General features: G+C 49.1%; 8 protein-coding genes across 8 annotated transcripts; 6 read left to right on the top strand and 2 right to left on the bottom strand.

Moving 5' to 3' along the window:
• Positions 1-766: 766 nt before the first annotated feature.
• On the top strand, positions 767-1,735 carry CTAM01_14120 (class II aldolase/adducin domain-containing protein; the record flags this gene model as incomplete). Its single annotated transcript, XM_060530121.1, has 3 exons — positions 767-993; positions 1,055-1,586; positions 1,646-1,735. 3 exons carry the CDS (start codon positions 767-769, stop codon positions 1,733-1,735), a joined length of 849 nt encoding a protein of 282 aa, XP_060375331.1.
• Positions 1,736-1,806: 71 nt separating this feature from the next.
• On the bottom strand, positions 1,807-4,242 carry CTAM01_14119 (uncharacterized protein; the record flags this gene model as incomplete). The annotated part of the gene is made up of 4 exons (XM_060530120.1): positions 1,807-2,802; positions 2,857-3,482; positions 3,574-3,804; positions 3,972-4,242. 4 exons carry the CDS (start codon positions 4,240-4,242, stop codon positions 1,807-1,809), a joined length of 2,124 nt encoding a protein of 707 aa, XP_060375330.1.
• A 4,445-nt stretch (positions 4,243-8,687) lies between these two features.
• On the top strand, positions 8,688-9,886 carry CTAM01_14118 (uncharacterized protein; the record flags this gene model as incomplete). Its single annotated transcript, XM_060530119.1, has 4 exons — positions 8,688-8,754; positions 8,810-9,082; positions 9,138-9,308; positions 9,381-9,886. The coding sequence occupies 4 exons, from the start codon at positions 8,688-8,690 to the stop codon at positions 9,884-9,886; spliced, it is 1,017 nt and encodes a 338-aa protein (XP_060375329.1).
• Positions 9,887-12,105: 2,219 nt separating this feature from the next.
• On the top strand, positions 12,106-13,423 carry CTAM01_14117 (pectate lyase; the record flags this gene model as incomplete). Its single annotated transcript, XM_060530118.1, has 6 exons — positions 12,106-12,511; positions 12,570-12,699; positions 12,811-12,849; positions 12,906-13,028; positions 13,083-13,260; positions 13,328-13,423. The coding sequence occupies 6 exons, from the start codon at positions 12,106-12,108 to the stop codon at positions 13,421-13,423; spliced, it is 972 nt and encodes a 323-aa protein (XP_060375328.1).
• A 724-nt stretch (positions 13,424-14,147) lies between these two features.
• CTAM01_14116 (uncharacterized protein) lies at positions 14,148-14,399 on the top strand (the record flags this gene model as incomplete). Its single annotated transcript, XM_060530117.1, has 1 exon — positions 14,148-14,399. The coding sequence occupies one exon, from the start codon at positions 14,148-14,150 to the stop codon at positions 14,397-14,399; it is 252 nt and encodes an 83-aa protein (XP_060375327.1).
• A 569-nt stretch (positions 14,400-14,968) lies between these two features.
• Positions 14,969-17,230, top strand: CTAM01_14115 (fungal specific transcription factor domain-containing protein; the record flags this gene model as incomplete). Its single annotated transcript, XM_060530116.1, has 5 exons — positions 14,969-15,000; positions 15,090-15,724; positions 15,774-16,374; positions 16,436-16,802; positions 16,877-17,230. The coding sequence occupies 5 exons, from the start codon at positions 14,969-14,971 to the stop codon at positions 17,228-17,230; spliced, it is 1,989 nt and encodes a 662-aa protein (XP_060375326.1).
• A 143-nt stretch (positions 17,231-17,373) lies between these two features.
• On the bottom strand, positions 17,374-18,792 carry CTAM01_14114 (aminotransferase class-III; the record flags this gene model as incomplete). The annotated part of the gene is made up of 1 exon (XM_060530115.1): positions 17,374-18,792. One exon carries the CDS (start codon positions 18,790-18,792, stop codon positions 17,374-17,376), a length of 1,419 nt encoding a protein of 472 aa, XP_060375325.1.
• A 506-nt stretch (positions 18,793-19,298) lies between these two features.
• Positions 19,299-20,806, top strand: CTAM01_14113 (major facilitator superfamily transporter; the record flags this gene model as incomplete). Its single annotated transcript, XM_060530114.1, has 4 exons — positions 19,299-19,772; positions 19,853-20,100; positions 20,150-20,591; positions 20,642-20,806. The coding sequence occupies 4 exons, from the start codon at positions 19,299-19,301 to the stop codon at positions 20,804-20,806; spliced, it is 1,329 nt and encodes a 442-aa protein (XP_060375324.1).
• Positions 20,807-21,629: the final 823 nt, after the last annotated feature.

Below are 21,629 nucleotides of genomic sequence, written 5' to 3'. Positions count from 1 at the left end.
AATTGAATCTTATTAACCGGCTAAAGAGTTGAAGTAGGCTTTGCGTCAAAATGGACGCCGGAGTCTAGAGCAGATACCCGTTATCGAAGAGAACAAAGATCGACTGAATGCAAAATTCCTTTCCTCCATTGAACCTGAAGCAGCAGAATGCTGTCTACATCCAAGGCTGCCGTGATAGAGTAACACTGTCTCAATTCAGTGCTAGCAAGACGCTTGTCAATTTCCGACCAAATGTTGAGGGCCGTCCTCTCAGGCATGCTGATTGGTATACCTCGTTCTAGAGGTGAATGGCCCACCTTTCTTTGTAAAGCTTTGGAAAAAGCTTTGGAAAGGTCGGCCGAAATGACTGAAAACAGTACCATATTGAACCTGGGCGAATCATCAGTAAACGTAACCTCTCAATCTAATCTACATGCACTCCTAGTGCTTAGTCCCATCAATAGATGTTGGACCCGGGGCCTGGGCCCGTGAAACCTTTCAGTGTAAGTAGACGGATGGATGGGCTCCCTTTCCCCACCTTGCTTTCTGGTTTGGGCGAGCTCGGCCGACGACGACTAAAGTATTCGACGACCCATTCGGTCTCTCTCACGAAGCCGAGTTTCGCAATATTATAAAATGAGCCTCTAATCTTCCAGGAGGACTGAAACTTGCTACTGGAAGCCACGACTTCATGGCTCTCTCATTTTAGATGAGCCAGGGTGATCTCACATAACTTTCGGGTACCGTACCAAGCACAGACACGAAGGCACAGCTTGACGACATCACAATGTCTTCCTTAGGCGACCAAAAGAAAACACCGCTCGATGCTATCGTCCAGGGCAGCACCATGCAAGCAATGCCTACGTTCTCCGACGTTTCCGACAAGCGCGCCTTCATGCTGGATCACATGGCACATGCCTTCCACGTATTTGCGCGCAGAGGCTACAGCGAGGGAATGGCCGGGCATATTTCCGTTCGGGATCCAGAGTTCCCCGACAGATTTTGGCTCAATCCGTAAGAAGACTCTTCCACTGGATTATCAAGATATGATTGCAAGGCTGATCTATCTTCATAGCCTCGGCGTTCACTTTGCGTTGCTAACCCCTGGCGACATGGCGTTGGTGAACGAACAGGGAGAAGTCATTGGAGGAAACAAATCGCGTCCAGTGAACGCGGCAGGGTTCCTCATTCACTCTGCGATCCACAGAGCCCGTCCTGATGTTGTTGCCGCGTGCCACTGTCACACTAGGTTCGGAAAAGCTTGGTCGGCATTTGGACGCCCCTTTGAGATGTTAAATGGAGACGCCGCTATGTTTTATGGAGATGCTCAAGCTGTGCTAACCAGCTATGGCGGCCTGGTCTTTGAAGAAAGCTTGAGTGATCCTGTGGCATCGGCATTGGGTCTAAATGGGAGAGGGTTGATCATGCAAAACCACGGCTTGCTCACCGTCGGCCAGAGTGTTGACGAGGCCGCTTATCTCTTTACACTGATGGAACGTTGTTGTGAGATACAGCTACTAGTGGAAGCGGCTGCAAAGGACGGCCTCGAGAAGCAATGCATCGATGATGCTACAGCCAAGCACACTTTCGAGACAAGTAGCGATTCGGTGAGTGAGAGTGCCCTCCTTGAAAGCCAAACGATTATTCATTGACTCTATTGAACTAGGATTCGCTGTACTGCGAGTTTCAGCCGGAGATCCAGAATGAAATATTTTTGCGAAGACTCAAATTTGGATCAGAAAGTCACGGAGAGTAAATGGATAGATCAAATACTAAGAAGGAGGTATGGAGCATGGAAACGAAGAGCCTAGGTCTTGAGAATATGTATTACGACAAAACGAGACACGTATATGATGATCTCATCACTTCTCTCCAGCTTTGATCGAACGTGTCCAACCCCATCCTTGATTCCCACACGCAAGGAAGAAACTCCGATGCAGCTCTAAAGTTACCAGTGCCGCTCTTTCGGGCAATTCGTGAGAGAAATTGAGCTATGTTTTGTCTCGAAGAGGCTCCTTCAGCTTCACATCCAGCGATAAAGGCAGCCCAGCACACCCCCGCTACAGCCAAGTTGCCGCGCTCTTCAGCATCTCTCTCGTAATCGAGAAGATGCCTCAACGCTTTCTCGACAAGATGCTGAACTGAAGTTGGGTTGACATGACGAACTTCTCGATAGAAGTATATCTCCACTGCTGCATAAATTGCTTCTCTCGCATTATCGAAGGCAGCTTCTTGCTGATCTTCGACATCTTGCCTCTGATGTGGGGCATTTGTGGCGTGCCCTTCGAAAGTCCATGCGCAAAGGTCATGCTCTAGTATTCGAATGAGGTCGACGATTCCAGGAGTCTCAAGTCCGGTCGAAGCATCGCTAAGAACGTTTATCAGATGGGTTGTACGTGATATGAGACTGACAAGAGACTCGGGTAGTCCAAAAATACCCTCAAAGGTTGTGGTCGTACACAGATTTTGTTGAGCCTCCTGAGTGTTTGGAACATTCGTGGTGTATGGATTCAAATGTCTGGGATCGTGGTTCTTCATGAAAACTCTACTTCTTAAAGATGGAAACTTGACGTCGAAATGTGCATTTGGAGGTTCATCCATATATAAATCTGGTAGCCGTAAACTAGGACTGGTGCAGTGGGCGGGTGTCTTCATCTCTGGGTAAATGTGTGTTGTCTCCTCAAAGACTCGGGTATATTGAAGCATGTTGCGGAGAACTTTTGCCTCTCGGCTTTGAAGGGGTTCGACCGCACATGGCTCTTCCATAAGGCGCTCAGCTGCGAGGAGGAATGCCCTGGCTTCGTTGAACTTGCCGCTCATGACCTTGATTAAGTACGTTAGTCTCAGCACAAAGGGTAGTGGAAGTTCAAAACACACTGATATTGTATTCATACTCATCGTCGCCATCACAAACTCGTTCAATTGGCTCGGCCACAAGTCTTCTGCACAAGGCAATCTACCGAGCGATAATTGCTCCCTAGCAGTTTGAGAAAACTCGGCGGCTGCAAGACCCCAGAAACCGGCGACCTCCTCGTTGGTATTAGAGGAGGCCTCTAGGTTGTATGCACAGACCGATAAGATTCCATACAGCAAAGATGTTTTTACGGGATCTGTACTGCCCCAGATGCTTATCTCTGATACAGCCTGCAAGGCGCTGGGCAGGTGCAGAAATTTCCAGGGTGGACAGCGGTTGCGTTTTGGAGTAAAAGAATCCAGCATGCTTGATTTGTAGTGATCAAGTAAGAAGAACGTCGTTTCCGGTAGGGAGCTGGTAAAAGTCTTTGGACCTGTCAGAATCAAGTCGAAATCATGTACCAAAGGGAAGGCTCCGGCGTTGACTATTGCAGCGACTCCAGGTGAAGGTACGACCGAGCCGGGAAGCAACTCTTGGAGAGAATCATTGGTTTCGGAGTCCAAGACAAGTAACTCGCTCAACTGCTCGGTTGTATCTGACTGTAGCGTAGTGTGGCCAATGTCCTGGTCAGTGACTATAACTTCTTCCACTGTGACTCTGTAAGCCGGTGATAATCAAGGAAGCCACTAGCGAGGGATAATTCGTGGCTCTTAATGACTACCCCTTATAGGAAGACGCACCATGATCGAGGAGTCTGGCGTCTGAACTCATATTGAAGTCCAAGTCCTTGGGCGTCTGAACCCCATTATTTAACTGAGTATCCTTAGGAACAATAACAGAGAAAGCTCCAATAGAGGACGTCATGGGATTTTCTTCATTGGATATTTCTTCGAGTTGATGGCAAATCATATCGACTTCGATCCGATTTCTTGTTTTTTGAATGAGCTCGGATGTGGCAATTAGTTCCTCAACTAATTAATATTAGCTAATTTCTCATGTGGTGACAATAATGACATATGCTGGTAGAGATGGCTTGATGTTGAATAATCGCATTGGTACCATGTAGAGCCTGGATTAGAGAAGAAACAAACATCCGATTTTACCTTATGTAGATTATGAGCCACGCATGTCTACGCACCTGTGAAGTAATTTTGTCTCTTTCGATGCGAAATGTTCTCCTGTAGCGAGCTTATGTTCCAAGGTGAGATATCACTTCCCACACTGGGCTGATCAGGTTCTGGCCAAGTCAGCATCCTTTCAGAGATCACCCTTTGGCACATCAATCCTAGACGACTGCACGCTGAGCAAGTAGGGAGACCTGCGTCGCAGCGCACCTTTCGTCTCCGACATGTCAAGCATCTTGCCATTGCGTTACAGTAACCGAACAGAATTAGGTCCCAAAACGACATAACATCATCGAATGTTCCGAAGACAACAGGAAGACTTTCCACCTATTGCTAGCTTAAACTAATATAGTTTAGCGGGAGATTGTGGGTGACTCACATGGAAATGACTCATCGGATGCTAAATCCGAAATCAGTTGTTGAAAGAATAAGGTACCTTCATTCAATTCATTCAAACAAACTAATTCAAGGGACTGATAAGTCATGAACATGGGATAAGAGGATTAGTCTTAGGGTGGTTACTTTCGAACAGCAACCCGGACTTCTTTGGTGGTTAGCTGATTGGTAGGTACGTGACTAAAGCTCTGGGTATCTTCAAGTTCTTCAAGCTGCCACTGGCCGTTCAATGTTTTGGATCTGGAACTACTTCTACCAAGACAGAGTTAAGATTTCAAGGCTAACGAAAGCTGAGGAGCACAAGCCTCCTCTGCTGTGGCGGTTCCTTTGGCCGGGGCTGCTTATCGTATAAAAGGTGTATTTAGGTAGTTTAAAGGTATGCCACACAGCAAAATGTTCCATCAAGTGCTAGAGGGCGTCAATACCTACACGAGTACTTTTATAAAGGGTAAAAACAAATCGCGTAATAATCCAAATCTTTTCCCTCCTAATCGTCTGGATAGCTTCGCAGTGAAAATGACTGGAGAAAGACTAGAGACGGTTGTATTGCTAGCAATCAGCTAGTGATATGGTAACAAGTTCACAACCCTGCCCGGGGAAGCTAACTTGTAAGAATGTAATCGTACGAAGTGTCTTGGACGCTTTTACAGCCCTGTAATTTTACTACAGACATCTACAAATCATCGCTCGCTGGCTACAAGTCTTCGCTTAACCAAGGTTTCACAAGTACCAGTAGAGCTGCTTTACATCACCTCTACCTAGCCTCATGAAAATTATCGCCCTATGAAACTGCCCTGCCGAGGGCTGGGCTCTGCTCATTAAGCTCGGGAAAACCTTGTCACAAGTCATTCGTATCACGTTTGAAAGCGGCTCGGTAGAAGCTGCCGCAGATTAGAGGTCACTTACCATTCAAGGTTTGATCAAAGCTCTTTGAATACCTTATTTTCTACTCGAGTGGCTGTGTGTACGATGATCCGTGCTTAGAATGGGCTTGATGATCACATGGACCTCAGCGGTCAGTGACATTGTAGATCATCAAACCAAGCGCTCGTTGATTCAGGGCAATCTGCTGTGGCGCATGCAAATTGGCCAATTCTAACACGTAAGAGTCGTGGTAATGGAGATGACAATCAATTCCTCTCGGAAGCAGCTGTAAACGGGGAAGATGACATGCCGCTAGTCTAGGTGCGAGGAAGATGAAAAATAGTCGTGAGATGGGGTTTCGGGGATGGAGGTGCATGAAAATGTGCTCCCGAGACTTGCGAACAATGAGAGCCCTATCGCTGGTTCGTTCCATTCTTCACAGATTGGCAAAAACCATTGATTGTTAGGAAACTCTCTCCGGAGCTAGTCTGCGGAGGGTCCCAATGCGTCAACGCCAATGTCGAATGGAGGCACGATTGCTGTTGAAAGAGAGTAAGTGCACCATGCAACAGCTTAGAGATTTCGCCTCCAACGGGCAGAAACCTTGGCGTCGCCGTCGTGATGAGGGTCCACGTCTGATGTTTTAGGTGCTTATCTGCACCAGATAATACCTGCAGAAATAATTTAGTCTTGGTGTTGGACTCAATGCGGGTCTGTAGGGCTGTGACAGGTGTCGTTCATGACTCGCGATCACGATCGTTTCAATCTTCTTCGTGGGCATGGCATGGAAGGGGCCAAGGATAGCTAGCAAAGCTTTGCTGCGCTGCGCTACCTACGGTGGAGTCCTAGGTGGTGGACCTAGCTAGATCATTGTCTTTCTTCCTCATGATGTTGAAACTCCAGCTGGGAGGAAAGAAGGGCTTTCAAGTAACTGGACGTCATGCCAGTAGAGCTGGGTCGTACGAGAAAAAGTGGCTAGCCGATGGCCTGTTATGACTGGCCAACGCGAAGGTCACTGAGCGTGTCGATTGCTACTGACGCCCTACGCCTGGTCAGGGTCCGAGCTATCGACGTTCCGGGAACCGAGCTACAGCGAGTCCAGTGATGAGGAGGATCGCAGGCCGGGCAGGTTTTTCACTGCGCTTGGAGCACCAGGTAATAATGACAATCCACTGGGCTCGTGAGCAGTCAAGGTTGAATGTTGGGAGGCACGGGTAGAGGGAGAATTTCTACTAAAGACCAGGGGAGTCGAAGACTTGCGCAGATCATGCAATTTCTTGGGGATCGCTGGCCCGCTGCATGCTATCCGTCCCGCAACACGGACCTGATTGTCGATGGGAACTCAGAAGCGACATGGACCAAGGCCTGCAGATAGCCTAGGAAATCAGATGGCCGAGGCATTTCCACGTCTCTTGGAACGTCTCTTCGTATATATCTTCTTAGGTTTTTCGTACGCGGCTATGTTTTCGATCGAACGGACGAAGGCTCGTACAATGCAATGCCGCCGCATCACCAGCATACTCCTCATCATCGCCTTCGACATGAAACGCTTTGGCCTCCTGAGAAGAAGCTTCAAGGATCAGGGGCCTACTACGCGTGGAATTGCAGGGAGAGCTTCAGAAAGAGGGGCTAGGCGAAGAGTGCCTGTCCTTGCTCGATGTGGAACCAAAATTGGTTGCTCTCCAACACCTTAACCGACTCGCCATAGACGTCTCAAATTCTGTTCAGCCTGATCTCTCGACTTTTTTTTTTTTTTTAGCGGCGCAACCGCTTATCAACCAGTATTATTTCTTACCGTTTGTGCTAACAAGCGATACAAAAGGACTTGTCTGGTCCGTAGTGACATGCCACCCTAGCTGCCCATATCGAATCGCGTTCGGGGTTCGTTCTCCCGCAAGATTGAGGTGTCCATTCGCACTAGTTTAGAGCAAAATCCGCTTCTTTTCATACACTATAACGGTAGATATCCTGAGTGACGTTGCGATCGTCTGCTTGTTGGCCACGAACGAGACCGAGCATCTCTTGTTGTAGCCAGGGGAAACCCAAGTCAATGGGCACTGGGAACTGGGAACCCGAAGTAACCGAAATGCCTGTCCTTGGAAACCCCTGATGCCGCTGAACCCTAAGACGCAACATATCAGATCACTCGAAGCCAAGCACCTAGTCCAAGCCAAGGCACCCTTCGCTCCAGCCGCAGCGGAAGAAATCCATGGATTTGGATAGCCGCAAGGGTGGTGTTTGAAGATGCAAGTTGGAGTGATGGTGGCTTGAATACATGATTTGCCGTTCTTTCGCCTAATATCCAAAACCGCCCCGATTCTCTCGAGCCTATCTCCTCTGGGTATCATCAGGCCGTCAAAAAGTTGGTCCACTATCAATGGGGTCTAGTTTTATGGTTTGCCAAAGCCGAGAAAGTTCGACCACCGGCCACCATATCAAACAACTTGTGCCTCGGGTCGCAGCCAAAGGCGAGATGAACGCTCTCAGCACACCACCTTCACCCGCTCTGCCGTCTGGTGCCGCAGCGAAGATTGCCGTTGCCCGGTCCCCTCCTTTGTCCCGCTCCAGCAAGCCGCACTGCCTCGGCGTCCGTCTGGAACACGAAATGGAACAAGCGAAGAAGGGGGTCAGAAATCAGCCACCACCTGTGTAGAACTGCGAACCAACCGTGTTACCGTGTAGCCTAGCTTGATCCCCCAGCGCCATTGGGCCGTTTCCTGTCAGACCATGCCCGGCCTTAGTTAAACCTCCGTGAATTGCTGCAGGTCCCCCGGACGCTAGTCTCGGTGCAGAACCCCCCATTCCGGAAAGGCTTCAGCAACGGCCCTCTTCCTTCTCTTCCGAAAGCTCGCAAAAGCTCTGCCTGCACGCTAGACCTGCAGCCTCTCGCAGCCCGTTCATTACGGCTGGAGCGTGCAGCATCAAGGCGGGATCGAATCGCACGCACCCTGACAAGCCTGACAAGCCTGGCATAGACATTAGTCTCCACGCAATACGCACGCGAGGGAGACCAGTCGAAGCTCGCGTAAATTGTGAGGAGATTGAGATGCCGTCATTTATCCAGCGATCCGTCACGTTTCCCACCCTGGATGCGGCAGCGCGGCTTGTTGTCTGTGCTTGTGCATCATGGCCCCGTCCATCCCTCCAGCGTCGCATGCCGCCTGGGGCCCCTTCGAAGGTCCCACTTCTCATCTCATCTGGTCTTCATGCCTCTCGATGGGGTTTGAAAAGAGAGTTCGCCCTCCTCCTTCCAATCTATCCCACTCGGCTTCGCTCTTAATTCTTAGCCCTATTGTACATGTATGAAGGAAATACTGCCCCCATCCCCTAGTTTGTGCCGCTGCCAGACCACCATCGAGGATCCACATATAACGAAGGAAGACAAGATTTTGTATATCAGCCAAGACAGACAACGCTCTTCGATGAGAACAAGGATCTTGTAGGGGCATGTCCCACTTGAGCATAGCAGCATGGCCTCCGACCAAGTGAGGCAGAATAGCCTCATCATAACAGCATGTTTTTTCACAGCAATTTCAAGTAAGTCGATTGGTTAGAGACTCGGACAACGTGAGAACTGACATAAACGGTGTAGCCATGGTTGTCATTGCCCGGACATTTGTTCGAGCAGTTCTTATCCGAAAGCCTGGCCTCGATGATTATTCAATGATCATTGGAATGGTTTTCACTCTCGCCTACCTCGCAGAGATCTTTGTCGGAAAGGCCAATCATATCGGCTTCCCCTCCAAGGATTTGAGCCTCGACAACATGACAAACCTCCTGAAGAATACACTGGCAATTCAAGTTACGTATTATGTTTGCATATCAGCAATCAAGATATCTATCTTGTGCATGTATCTCAGGTTTGGTAGGTCTTTCTATAACATGATGGTGAACGTGTCATATGCTGACTCTACTGGTAGCTGGCACCAGGTCGCTCAACATTCTGTGCATATGCACCATTGTATTTCATCTTTTATTCTTCGTCATCTGTATTGGAGTCACTCTATCTCAGTGTCAACCGCTCTACGAAATGTGGGACTTGACCGGGACTGTGAATGGAGTGTGTATCAACACCACCGCCTTTTTCTATTGTGAGTTATCAGCCATCGACAATGATCCACAGATCATCTATGCCTGTCAGACTAGTTGCTAACGGTGGACAGTTACATCCGGTTTTAACATCGTAACCGACATTTGGATCCTCGTCCTCCCTATCAAAACACTTATGGGCATTCTTCGGCCGCGGCGAGAAAAGATCGCGCTGGGCATCATTTTCGGCGTTGGCGTGTTTGCAACAATAACATCCATCGTCCGCTTACACACGATTTACACATATACCCTCGCCAAGGATCTCTTCCAGGAGAGCATCCTCATCAACATCTGGTCCATGTTGGAGATCAACATCGGAATAATATGCGCCAGTGTTCCTGCACTGAAACCCCTGTTTACTCCTCGTGCTCTACGGGAAGCCGCAAATCGGAACAAGCCAGGCGGTTATCAGTATCATAGTCATGAGAGATCAGGGTTCCATTCGAACAATTCAAAATCGAGAGACAGGACAGAAAACCCCTACAACTTGGATCGAGTGGGTGGGCAGGTAAACTCAAAGACGGTACTACAAAGCACATCACGTATGTCAGGCAGTGAGGATAGTATCCTTGGGGTATGAGTCACGACTATCAAAACGACTGGGATTTCAAGGCGTTTAAGCGATATGTACTTCAGAGAAGCAATGCTTCCGTCACGTTGGGGGCGTTGAAGTGAAGATATTATGACAATATGCAATCAGCGTTCAATCACTGTCAGAGTAAATTGCTACGTGCTATTGACGTATTTGTTTGGGAATGAATGTTGAACAGGTGAAAAGGTTTTGAACATTTAGCAATTAATCATTGATCTTTTGATGCGCAAAGAAATGAGGGCAGGCATGTCACCCCATTGAAACGCCAGCCAGTGCACAATCGGTATGGCGAAACACCTAGTTCAACCGACTGTATCGAAAGGTAGGCTCAATGCCGCCTCAATTCCTGCCTTGCGAGAATATATGTACGTGAACTTCGACTTCAAAGGAAACTAACAGCAGAACCTCTAATTAGAGAAATGACGGTGGATTACACCCGATTCCTTCGACCTTTTGGGACAAGTACCTTATTCAGGGTAAGGTACCTCGGATATGAACATAGAAGCAGGTGCGTAAGTGTGCATAAAGCAGGACTGCCTCGCAAGCTCATCGACCTTTATCGTTCATCGACGAGCATCAAGCAATTAAGACGTAGTAAAAGGCCGTCACTCATCACAATATAGGGTCCTGGGTAGGATAATGGAGCGACTTGGACATGCAAAGAGCTGAGTTGAACGCGAGTCGCATGATATCGATCAAACAGGAATGTGAGACGATGAAAACTACCCTGCGGCAAGAATTATTCCAGCTACGGAATTGATAATTCCGAAATACAACAAGAATCAATAAGTTATGCGTCTTGCATTTATAAAACGAACAAAGGGACGGGATGGAAGGATATCAACCAACAATTGGAAAACAAACACAACCCGTGATTGATCAATATGATGACGAGCCAAGAGCGATAAAACATTTTCGATAATATCTGCATGATACTAAGAAGTGTATATCACAGGTTTCCAAAGCAATTACTTGAGCTGTCGGGAATTCTCAGTATTGCAGCAAGATGGGGTTCAAGACGGCAAGTTAAAATAGCAATGGGTCTTATTACAATATGACCCAACACCCATTCACTACTTAGTTACGCCTACCTCGACAGGCCGCAGATCAAGACCACGCGGACAGATCAGACCGCGCAATTAGAACAAGCCCATCGTTACATGTAACCCTACTATCAGTCTTACCTGCTTCGGAAGGCTGGACCCCGTGTCTGTGGTGCTTTGTGATGATTGTGGCTTGGACCCTGGTTGAGTCTGGCGTCATCATTGGTGGCTTTTGTTATGCTTATGTGCCATCGACAAACAAATTCCATCCACAGACTGATCAACCCTTCTAACATCCCACAGCCCGAAACTGACCATGAGGAAGCTGCGGAATGGAAATAAGCAGCAAAATCACAATTTTGGTAGCGAATGGTCAAGAATTATGGATTGCCCATCGCGACCTCTAGTGCCTATTTCCCATGTGAAATACGAATTTTGGCGAGCGTCGGACGCGGTCAGTTGAGATACCTCAAGCGACCTTGATTATTATCCCTGGAACAGCAAACTTATGCCAGACGGTATGCTATGTGTAGGTATGCTGTGTCTACTACATATGCATGCGGAAGGCGAACCTACTTTCAGGGTTGCCTTCGATCATTGTGCCTTTTTCCACAAATGGGCAACTGTTCTTTAATGATGTACACGTGGAAACCGCACACACACACAGATCAAAAAGTACAAGCGATAGCCCTCGTAGGATCTCGACTTAGCGCAGTATCTCCGGGTTTGTGGGGTAGACTCGGATGCGTCCCGGTGATAACCCCCTGCGTCGAGCTAAGCTTACCTTATGCCATATAAGGGTGTTCGGAAAAGGGAAGGCAAGTTATTTGCAGGTAGACCCAGTCCAGAATACTTACTGATTCATCTGAAAACACGTTTATGGTCCGTTACTGGTGGAATCCTGTGCGGGAAAACATTTTCCTTCATACATCAGATATGAGGCTGAAGATAGCGAATGGGCTAGGATATGCTTAGTTGGGTGGTATGTTCGATACTTGGGGGCAACAAGAGAAATTTTGACTATCGAATCATTGCTTTATCAAGACTTTGATAGCTATAAGTACAGCGTTATATCCCTAAGTGAACCAAGATCACATCATCAAGCTTCACCCCTGATCTCCAGAGCCAAGACTTCCTAACGCCCTGCTCCCGAACAACGCCAAGATGCACCAATACTACCTTCTTGCTCTTCTTCCTGCGGCCTTGGGCTGCCTAAACACCGACACAAACGCCTGTGCCAGCTACATCAAGTCCAACGCCGCCGCGTCGACCTTCTGCGCCACCTTCACCAAGAGCACCGTAACTGCCACCACCGCTCTACCCGCCTGGGCTACCAACTGCTCGCAGAAGCCGAGTCTAATCTCCGCTGAGTGTACTTGCGCCTACAGTGGTGCTGGTGGTAGCTCGACGACTACAACGTTGAAGACTACTACTACCGCAGGAGGCTCTACGCCCACCGGAGTTACTACCACTCTACCCAAGTCCACTGGAGCTACTTCTACCAGCAAGGCCATTACCGTCTCTGCTGGACAGTCTTATGATGGCGGCATGAAGAAGTTTGACCGCAGCCGTACGTTGCCAAGACGAGTAAAAGAATGATGGATGATTGAAAACTGATTCCAGAGCAGCTAGGGTTTGCGCTGAGCAAGATGAGACAGGTGAAGCTGATGCCATGTTCGTGCTTGAGGCTGGTGCCACCCTCTCGAACGTCATTATTGGGCCCGATCAGGCAGAGGGTGTTCACTGCAAGGGAACATGGTTTGTCGTTCCTCAATTCTGAAGGAAGTTTCGATGCTGATTGACTATAGCACACTGTATGGAAACCACCAGAAGAGAAGACATGGAGAACAGCAGACTGACAGTGTATAGTAACAACGTTTGGTGGGAAGACGTTTGCGAGGATGCTCTGTGAGTCTTTCTATATCAGTTGCGCAATCATTTCTTGTTGATAGCTTTCACTCCAGGACCTTGAAGCAGACCAGCGGAACCTCTTACGTCAACGGCGGTGGTGCCTTCAAGGCCGCGGACAAGATCGTCCAATTCAACGGCTTTGGAACTGTCTCGATTAAGAACTTCTACGCTAATGAGTGAGTCGAACTCATCGTCTTTTGCCGTGATGCAACCTGCTAAAACGTCAACAGCTACGGAAAGGTCGTCCGAAGCTGTGGCAACTGCAGCGGTAATGGAGGTGCACGCAACATTGTCATGAACAACGTGATTGCAAAGGACGGTGGAGTCCTCTGCGGCATCAACACCAACTACGGCGATACCTGCAAGGTCACTAGCTGTTGCCAAGATGACAACAAGATTTGTGATAGGGTATGATGACTCTAAGCCTGACATCTCTTTGCATGTACAAGGAAGATTTACTTACTTTGGACTATAGTACACCGGAAATAACAGTGGTGCCGAGCCTACGAAGATTGGCAGTGGCCCTGACGGCACTTACTGCGTCGCCACAAGCTTCACCACGGCCTGTTGATCGTCTGTAATGATGACGACCAAACGATCTGTATAAGTTGGCTTGGTTCAAGCTGTTTATTGCTGGTTCGAAGCTGCAGGCTCGTAAGCAAGGGGTGGGAGGTTTGGAAGCTTCTGGCTCTTGGAACGTAGTAGCTTGCACTGTACATAACTGAATTGTACACTCAAATCCATTTATCTGTATCTTACTTGTCGCTGAAGCAAAGAATTAAACGACTGGCGATGCGGCGAATATCTCGTTCGCCCTAGTGCACTTCAGTGACTCATTCCATCGCATGCCAACGATAAGTTATTCGGCGATTCGATTCAGGCCAAACACAAAGTTTTCAAGATCTTCTTACGCATCAGTACTCAGATTTGCGCCAGCCGGCAGATCCAAATTGTGTTTCTCGAGGTTTGATCGAGTCGAACAGAATCTCAATGCACCTGACATGCTTACTTAGTACTTTGTTAACGTTGGGTGACATGTTTCCCAGAAACATCTATAGTACCTGTGCTCTAGGTTCCAGACTTCACTCCTGTCGAAAGCTAGTAAACGGTAGAGTAATATGCACTCAACGTTGAGGTTACATATCGTATATAGCCTCTTGGCAAGACCACCTTGCGACTCTGCTCCATCCCAATCTGCCCCAGTCACCTCGGCCAACTTCTGCGCCTGGGCTTCTTATTTGAAGTCTGGGTTCATCTCTTTGAATCCAGTCCAAATCGGTAGCTTCTTTATCAAAATGACGAAATGCGGAGCCTGCAAACCAAAGACCTGTGTTCCCGATCATCGCCTACGGGCTCTGCGGGCTACGAGCACTCCCAGGCGTTTAGGAAAAGGTAAGGAATTCTGCGGCAACTTTACCAAGACGGTCATCGCGAACGTGTCTGCGGTTCCGAGCTATACTAGGGGGACTTGTGCAACAAAAATCATCTCAAAAGTTGGCTTAGCATATTCTTGCTTGCCCACGACGACGGAAACCGAGCTTAGATAGCGTAGCTCAAAGTCCTCGTCCTATATTACAGGCAAAAGAACTCGGATGATCCAGTTGAATTGAGGAGAACTGAGTGCGGTGTCCCCAGAGCTGGCGATATCTCATTTTTGTTCCGCAGACTCCATATATAGTTCAAGATAGGACATCGCGTCCAATCTAAATATCGCCTCACCGAGATAAGTTGGCCTTGAGCAAGGGTCATCCATGCTCAACTCGACGGCTCTCAATGAGAATCAAGGTACAAACAAGCTGATCCAGGGAGCTTTGTCCTGCTTTTGTTCTACTTAAACACTAAACGATGGCGAGAAGTATTACTCATCTCGACAGCAGGTCATTTTTGTCGACTGTTATCGGGGTCTTAGAATTATTGTAGCGCAAAGTTATCATCTCTTCGGAGAGGACCGGACACTAAAAGCAAGCTTTCAGTCAGGATCCACCGGTTGCAGATCCACAATGACAAAGCCGGTCCCGGCGCCCGTCCCAAAAATTGTATCCGTAATCCGAATCTTTCATTCCCGTTTCTTTCGGTTTTCGAACCAAAACCGACTGAGCAAATAACATCGGAAAACATGCGCTCCAGTCTCTCCTGCGAATTCTGCCGGTATGTCCCCCATTGGTCTCTGGCATCGCTTCCGGCGATCGATCGGATCCGATGTAACGGCCGCTGACCCAGTTTTTATGACCCCGCAGACGGTCCAAGATCAAGTGCGTCAACAGCGGAAGTCCGCCGTGTACCAAATGCGAGAAGTCGGGAAGATCGGACTGTGTACTGACCAGACCCCACGTCGCGCCGAATGGACGGGCGGCTAAGCGGGCGCGGCGAGCAACGGAAGAGGCTTCATCTGTATCCCATGATCAGGACATTGGGTCTCAGCGACAACTTCTCTCTGCGCCCCATTCACGGGGCCCGGCGACGCCGTCGTCGGGATTGGAGTATCGAGATGGCAGGCAGGAAATGGACCACCATCTCGAGCAAATCCCCAAAGATGTTGTCTACATCGCTCTCGAGGCCTTCTGGCGCAAGTTCCCTGAGCTTCGCGTTATTCACCCCTCATCTTTCATGAAATCGTTTGGGTCCAATTGCCCTAGAGAAAGTAAGGCGTTGTTGGCCACAGTTCTTGCAATGACCAAGACCCAGAAGCCGGATTCGGATCGTCTGCGATCGCAGATCCTCTTTCCGAGCGAAAGATATGCATCATATGCATGTGATGTCCTAGCAGCATGCATACTCCAGCCACCAGATGTCAAAGTCATCCAGGCCCTCCTTATTCTTACGTTGTATGAATGGGGCACGCGAGATTTCCACAAGGCCTGGATGCATTGTGGTAGGCCAACTTCCAAAGTCTTGCGTCGAATGTGTCTGACATCAAACAGGAATTGCAATTCGGATGATGCAATTACTTCATAGTTCGCGAGTAGCGCCCTTTCCACTTGAGATTCCACAACGCAGCGAGCAAAACAGCCTCACTCCCGCAATCGAGACAAGGACATTCTGGGCATGTTTCATTATGGACTGCATGGTGAGCTCGGGAACATACAACCCACGGGTGCTTCCCAAACAGGAGATGGCAAAGCTGAATGTGCCGCGGCCGCCTACTTCTACCGAGTTTGCTTTAGGACCAGGATCGTCAGCGCAAGCTGAAGGTGCGGGGGAAAATTTCACATCGAGTGGAACCGCAACTTCGGTGTATCTTGATTTGGACCAGAGTTTTGGGGTCATGGCTGATGGGTTCGACATCTACTCTGATGTCATGGCTTTTGTGTTCAACGACGGGCGTAAAGCGCCAGGCATGTGCTTACCCGAGAACTGCCCCTGGGTTCCTACATCACCCGTGGCATGTTGGCGTCGGAGACTGGAGGAATGGAGAACGAAGCAGCACCATCGATTACACTATCCGGCCAACAGCGTTGCTGCATACGCTACACTAGGCTATGGTGAATCCTTCGTCTATCTAAATCTACTTTATTACCAAAGGTTTGCCGAAGCTTCCCCCCATGTGCAGGGACTTCACTGGGCTAACACGAAATTTCCGTAGTGTTGTCATGCTTCAGCGAGAATACTTTCCGTTCCTACCGACTATTGACATGACTCCTCGTGGACCCATAGATCCCCCTACTCTTGAAGCTGAGGCTCCCCCGGGCTGGTGGGAACAAAGTGCAAAAGAGCTATTCGAAGCAGCAGGCCACCTGTCCAGCGTTCTTCGAGAAGCTTCAGAATGTGGCGTTGCAGTCATGACGCCCTTCGCTGGGTTCTGTGCGTTCTCATCTTGCTACATCAATCTATATGGATTCATGTTCCCGAGAATTGGCGTTGGCTATGCTACCAGGGCGGAAGAGTACATGAATTGGAGTATAGAGTATCTCAACAAGTTTCGCGAAGTCTGGGACCTCGGGGACGGATGGGTGAGTCATTGATGCCATTGGAGACGTAGTCCCGGTGGAACACCGCTATTTTACTTATGACTGACGCGTAACAGCTCAAGACCATCCAGAACGGGTCGTTGATGTACCAACGAGCCACGTCTGACGCCCAGAAATATCGCGGACGATCTCGCTTTGACTTCAGTGTCTTACATCAGTCTGTTCATGAATTTCGGGTAGTCGATAGATCTGCTCAACATTTAGAGGAAATCAATAACGCTGAGCGGGGCGCCGTCAGCACCGGCGAGGGCAGCAATGTGTCAGGCGACAAGGCGAATCAGAATATCGGCGGGTTAAACCCACAAGCGTTGATAGACGCTGTTGGCAGTATGGATGATCAAGGGCTTTGGCCGAATTGGTGGTCAATGCTGGAAGATGTCGATGCTTCAGAGATGTTCACGATGGGCTAGCCGCATTGGACAAAGGCTTTGAGTGGTGGGTACTTTTCAAGAATGGGTATTATTGAACTGACTATGTACAAAAGTCCGAAGTCGAACTGCCCTGGCAAATGCGTCACGCTCAGCATCAGCATGTCCCTGGTCATGGCCGCTTTTCAAAGAATTTCCGCTTCAATCTCCTCCAGTGCTTCCCTGAAAACACTGCAAATCTTACGTAGCTCCTCCTCTGTTGTCGTGAACGGGGGAGCAAGTAGGACGTGATCTCCTCTCGAGCCATCCACCGTGCCAGCGCCGGGGTAGAGAGCGACGCCCTTCTCAAAGGCCCGCTCTTGAACTCGTAATCCAAATCGCAGCTTGGGATCAAAGGTATCCTTTGTCTCCCTGTCCTTGACAAATTCGACAGCCCAGAACAAACCTCTTCCCCTGATGTCACCGACTGATTTGCACTTGATGAGCTCAGTGCGCAGTAGCACTTCAAGCTGCTTCCCTAACTGAGCGCAGCGAGCGACGAGGCCGTCCCGCTTCACGATCCTTTGAACAGCCAACGCAGCTGCGCAGGCAATGGGATGGGCTTGGTAAGTGTGTCCGTGGTTGAAGGCGTTGGATCCCTGTCTCAGCATGGACACGACCTTCTCGTGCATCAGAACGCCGGCAATGGGGCCGTAACCTCCGCCGAGACCCTTGGCGACTGTGACGATATCGGGAACAATGCCCTCTTGCTCAAAAGCGAAGTAAGTTCCAGTGCGTCCGGTGCCGCACATGACTTCGTCGAGAATGAGAAGAGCGCCATGCTTGTCGCAAATCCGACGAGCACCAGCGATGTAGCCGACAGGGGGTGCCACGCAGCCTGCGGTAGCGCCCACCATAGTCTCGGCAACAAAGGCAATGACATTGTTTGGGCCAATCCTTTGGAACTCGTCCTCGATCTCGGCAAGTAGCCTATCCGTAAATTCATCCTCGGTCTCATCTGCTCTCTGGTATTGGTACGGATATGCTGGTGAAACATATGAGACGTGGGGGTAGGAGAAGCCCTCGTATGGGACCTTTCTCGATGCGACTGTTGAAATCGACATGGTCGCCATAGTGTTGCCGTGGTACGCTTGTTTTCTGCCAATAAAGTGCTTCCTCTGCGGCTGACCATTTTCGAAATGGTACTGACGGGCCAATTTTAGCGCCGATTCGACGGCTTCACTTCCGCTGCAGACGAAGAAGGCCTTGTCGAGACCATGTGGATTGCCATCGAGGATAAGGTCGGCAAGTTCCTCAGCCGGCTGTGTCGTATAGGCTTGCGTGTGGACGTAGCTCACTTTTCGGGCTTGGTCCGAGATAGCTTGAATGACTTCCTTGTTGGCATGGCCAATCAAGGCTACAGCAGCACCACCGCATGCATCGATGACTCTCTTGCCGTTGGCGAGGTTTAGGTAGATACCACTTGCTGATTCGACCATGGAGGGGTGCTGGATTAAAGATCGGTGCATAAGACGACCTTCTCCACCCTTGGTCTTGGTATTCTTGACTGTGTGGGGTTCGGCGTTGACTGCTGTGAACAGCTCGTCGTCTCTTGCGGGAGCCATGGCGAGGGATGTGGACTGTAGAATAATAACTTGAGGTGAGATGAATGTGTAAGTTCTCTATGTGGTTTCTGTTCCCCGAAACAAAGTGGGAGAAAAGAGACAACCGGCACTTTAACTCTCCTAAATAGACCTTCGTTATTCGGCGCTAGTGCTGAAATCCGAGAATCATCGGGATCGACAAGCCAGCGGCTCCGTGTTCACGGAGCCCAACCGGCCCTTCCAACGGTGGGCCCGCGTCAAAATCATCGGAGGAATTACAATAGAGAATCCACTTTGGACATCTCCATAAAATCTGCAGACGATGATAACCGCATTATCGCGAGAAATTCTGATTTCGGTTCTGACGTAAACCCGATAGCCGAAAGCCGACTTACAACATTCGATTTTCTCACTCAGACTCGAGAATATGATAAGCTCGAAGCCTCTCAGGGAGGAGGCTGAAACTTTCAGTTCGAAGAGAGTATGCTTCTGACAGCTTCTGCCGAATCCATTTGAGTTTCGCCAAGATGGACAACGAAAAAGGTACCTACCCCGAGCGACAAGTCGTCCAAAGACAAGATGGGCACGATACCGACCACTCAAGTGACGACCAAGCCGTAAGTTCAACTCCCAAAGTGGAGCAGCAGACTTACGATGACCGGAAAGCTTGGGTCACGGTTGCTGCATCGTCACTTACCATGTTTGTCTACCTCGGAGTGATCTACTCATGGGGCATCATGCAAGTCAAGCTCGTCGAGACGACGGGTTCTAGTCTAACAACCTTGACATTTGTCGGATCAATGGCGACATCTTTCATGATTTGTTTCAGTATTGTTTCCGACAAGATCATCAGTAGGATAGGATATCGGCTGGCTGCGTTGATTGGTGGTTTCTTCATGGGTTTGGGTGAAGTTCTCGCAAGCTTTACTACATACCATGTTGTGGCTTTGTTCTTTCTACATGGTCTCGTCTTCGGCCTTGGTGGTGGCCTTTGTGTCTTTGTGAGTGCAACAAGACTCCTGCTGGGTCTGCAAATGTCCTACTGGCGCAAACCATAACAGCTAATGTCATTCCTTACCAGTCTGTCTCGACTGCCCCGATGGGTCTCTTCAAGAAGCATAAAGCATTGGCCATGGGGTTTGTCTTCGGTGGGGGCAGCTTGGGCTCTGCCATCATGAGTGTTGTAGCCAACTACCTTGTCAAAGACCTGGGCGTCTCTTGGACGTTCCGCATTCTGGGTTTCATTCTGTGGGGTGTTTCTATCCCTGCATCCTACTTCTTGCCAAGGAGGATGGCTTCGGGAAAGAAAGCCTCCCGTCAGCTACAGTGGTCAGTAGATGGAAACAGCGACAACTTGAACATGGCTGACATGTCTTAGGTATCGCTTTAAGGAACCTCGCTTCCTCCTGCTCGTCGGCGGCACTGTACTTTCCTGCTTCCCGCTCTTCATCCCGCCCTACTTCATTCCGATTTTCTCGAGATCAATGGGCTATACTAAGGAAATCGGTATCATTATGCTTGCCTGCTGGAACTTAGCTTCTACCTTGGGCCGTGTTGTCGCGGGATGGGTTGCCGATACTCTTTTGGGACCAGTCGAAAGTCTAGCAATCTGCATGCTCTTCATGGCTCTGAGCTCCCTCATCGTCTGGCCTCTTTCATCATCAATCGGCATCTTTTCCGTCTACCTCGTATTGAACGGTATCGGATGTGGTGCGTTCTTCAGTCTCACGCCTATCGCAGTGAGCGCCACATTTGGAGGAGAAAACACCCTCAGCATCATCCCCGTCGTCTGGACGACTTGGTTCTGCGGTTTCTTTTTTGTAAGTCATAATATGCCGTGCACTACTTAAACTTTTGCTTATCAAGTTAGGGTACTCCCATTGCTTCAGGACTTTACTCCATCTCTAGTGATGTTGATGGTCTTGAGAAGTTTCGCCCTGCCGCATATTATGCCGGAGCAATGGCGTTAGCGGGATTTGCATGTGTTTCGGGGATCAGATTTGCGCGGAGGACGGAGAAGACCGAGAGGTCTTGATGACAGGATTCATCAGATGACCTGGTGGGTAAATGAACAGCATATTTCTGTCGAAAGTGCACCGAATAACGGCCGATTACTAAGTTAGAAGTTGACACTAGCACGCATGATACCACAGATAGATCATAGAGAGTAAATAGAGCATAGAGACTGCTCAGATGGAGGGCTACGAGCACTCAGCATCAGCATTAACATGAATGATGATATTCACTGATACCTCCAGCCTGGATCATCGTCACTTCCCAAAAGTCGCACGCGAAGCACAATGCGAGTCTTTGGTGACCAGACTGGCATGCCTGATCAAACCAACCAAGAGACTGGACCAACGAATGCTCACGATGATTTCGTTGAAAGCCATGCAATGGGCGTCAAAATCAATCGTTCAAATCAGGCGTGACGATGGCCATTCAAAAGCGCATCAGAGTCTTTGGTAATTGGGGGAGCGTTTATTGGCGGGACTTCGCATATGCGATGATACTACTTAGCGATGCGGGGAAGTAGCTTCGTGTTACTGGTGGGTTTAATCACTGATATTGGATTACTTGGCACAATGTGACACTAAACACCCCTCAAATTGATAACCCTTCGCAAATCTCCAAACGACCATCCATGGATTGGGATGATCACCATATGGCTTTATCGAAGAACGTTATTTCCATGAACCACGACGTCGCATTTCCTCGTACCCCGCTATGTCTGTGACTTGTGCCTCTAATGTGGAAATGTTTTTACGTCCAAGACCGAGTTTCGGGCTAAAGTAAAAGACTCCGTAGATTCTGATCTGATATGCTGTAGGCGTTTTCAATGACAGATGAGCTGAATG

The sequence above is a fragment of the Colletotrichum tamarilloi genome (genome assembly GCF_030869305.1).
Source record: "Colletotrichum tamarilloi strain Tom-12 chromosome Unknown Scaffold_113.1, whole genome shotgun sequence".
Classification (NCBI taxonomy): Eukaryota; Fungi; Ascomycota; class Sordariomycetes; order Glomerellales; family Glomerellaceae; genus Colletotrichum; species Colletotrichum tamarilloi.
The sequence above is the reverse complement of the archived record's forward strand: the minus strand, read 5'-3'. Positions and strand labels throughout refer to the sequence as shown.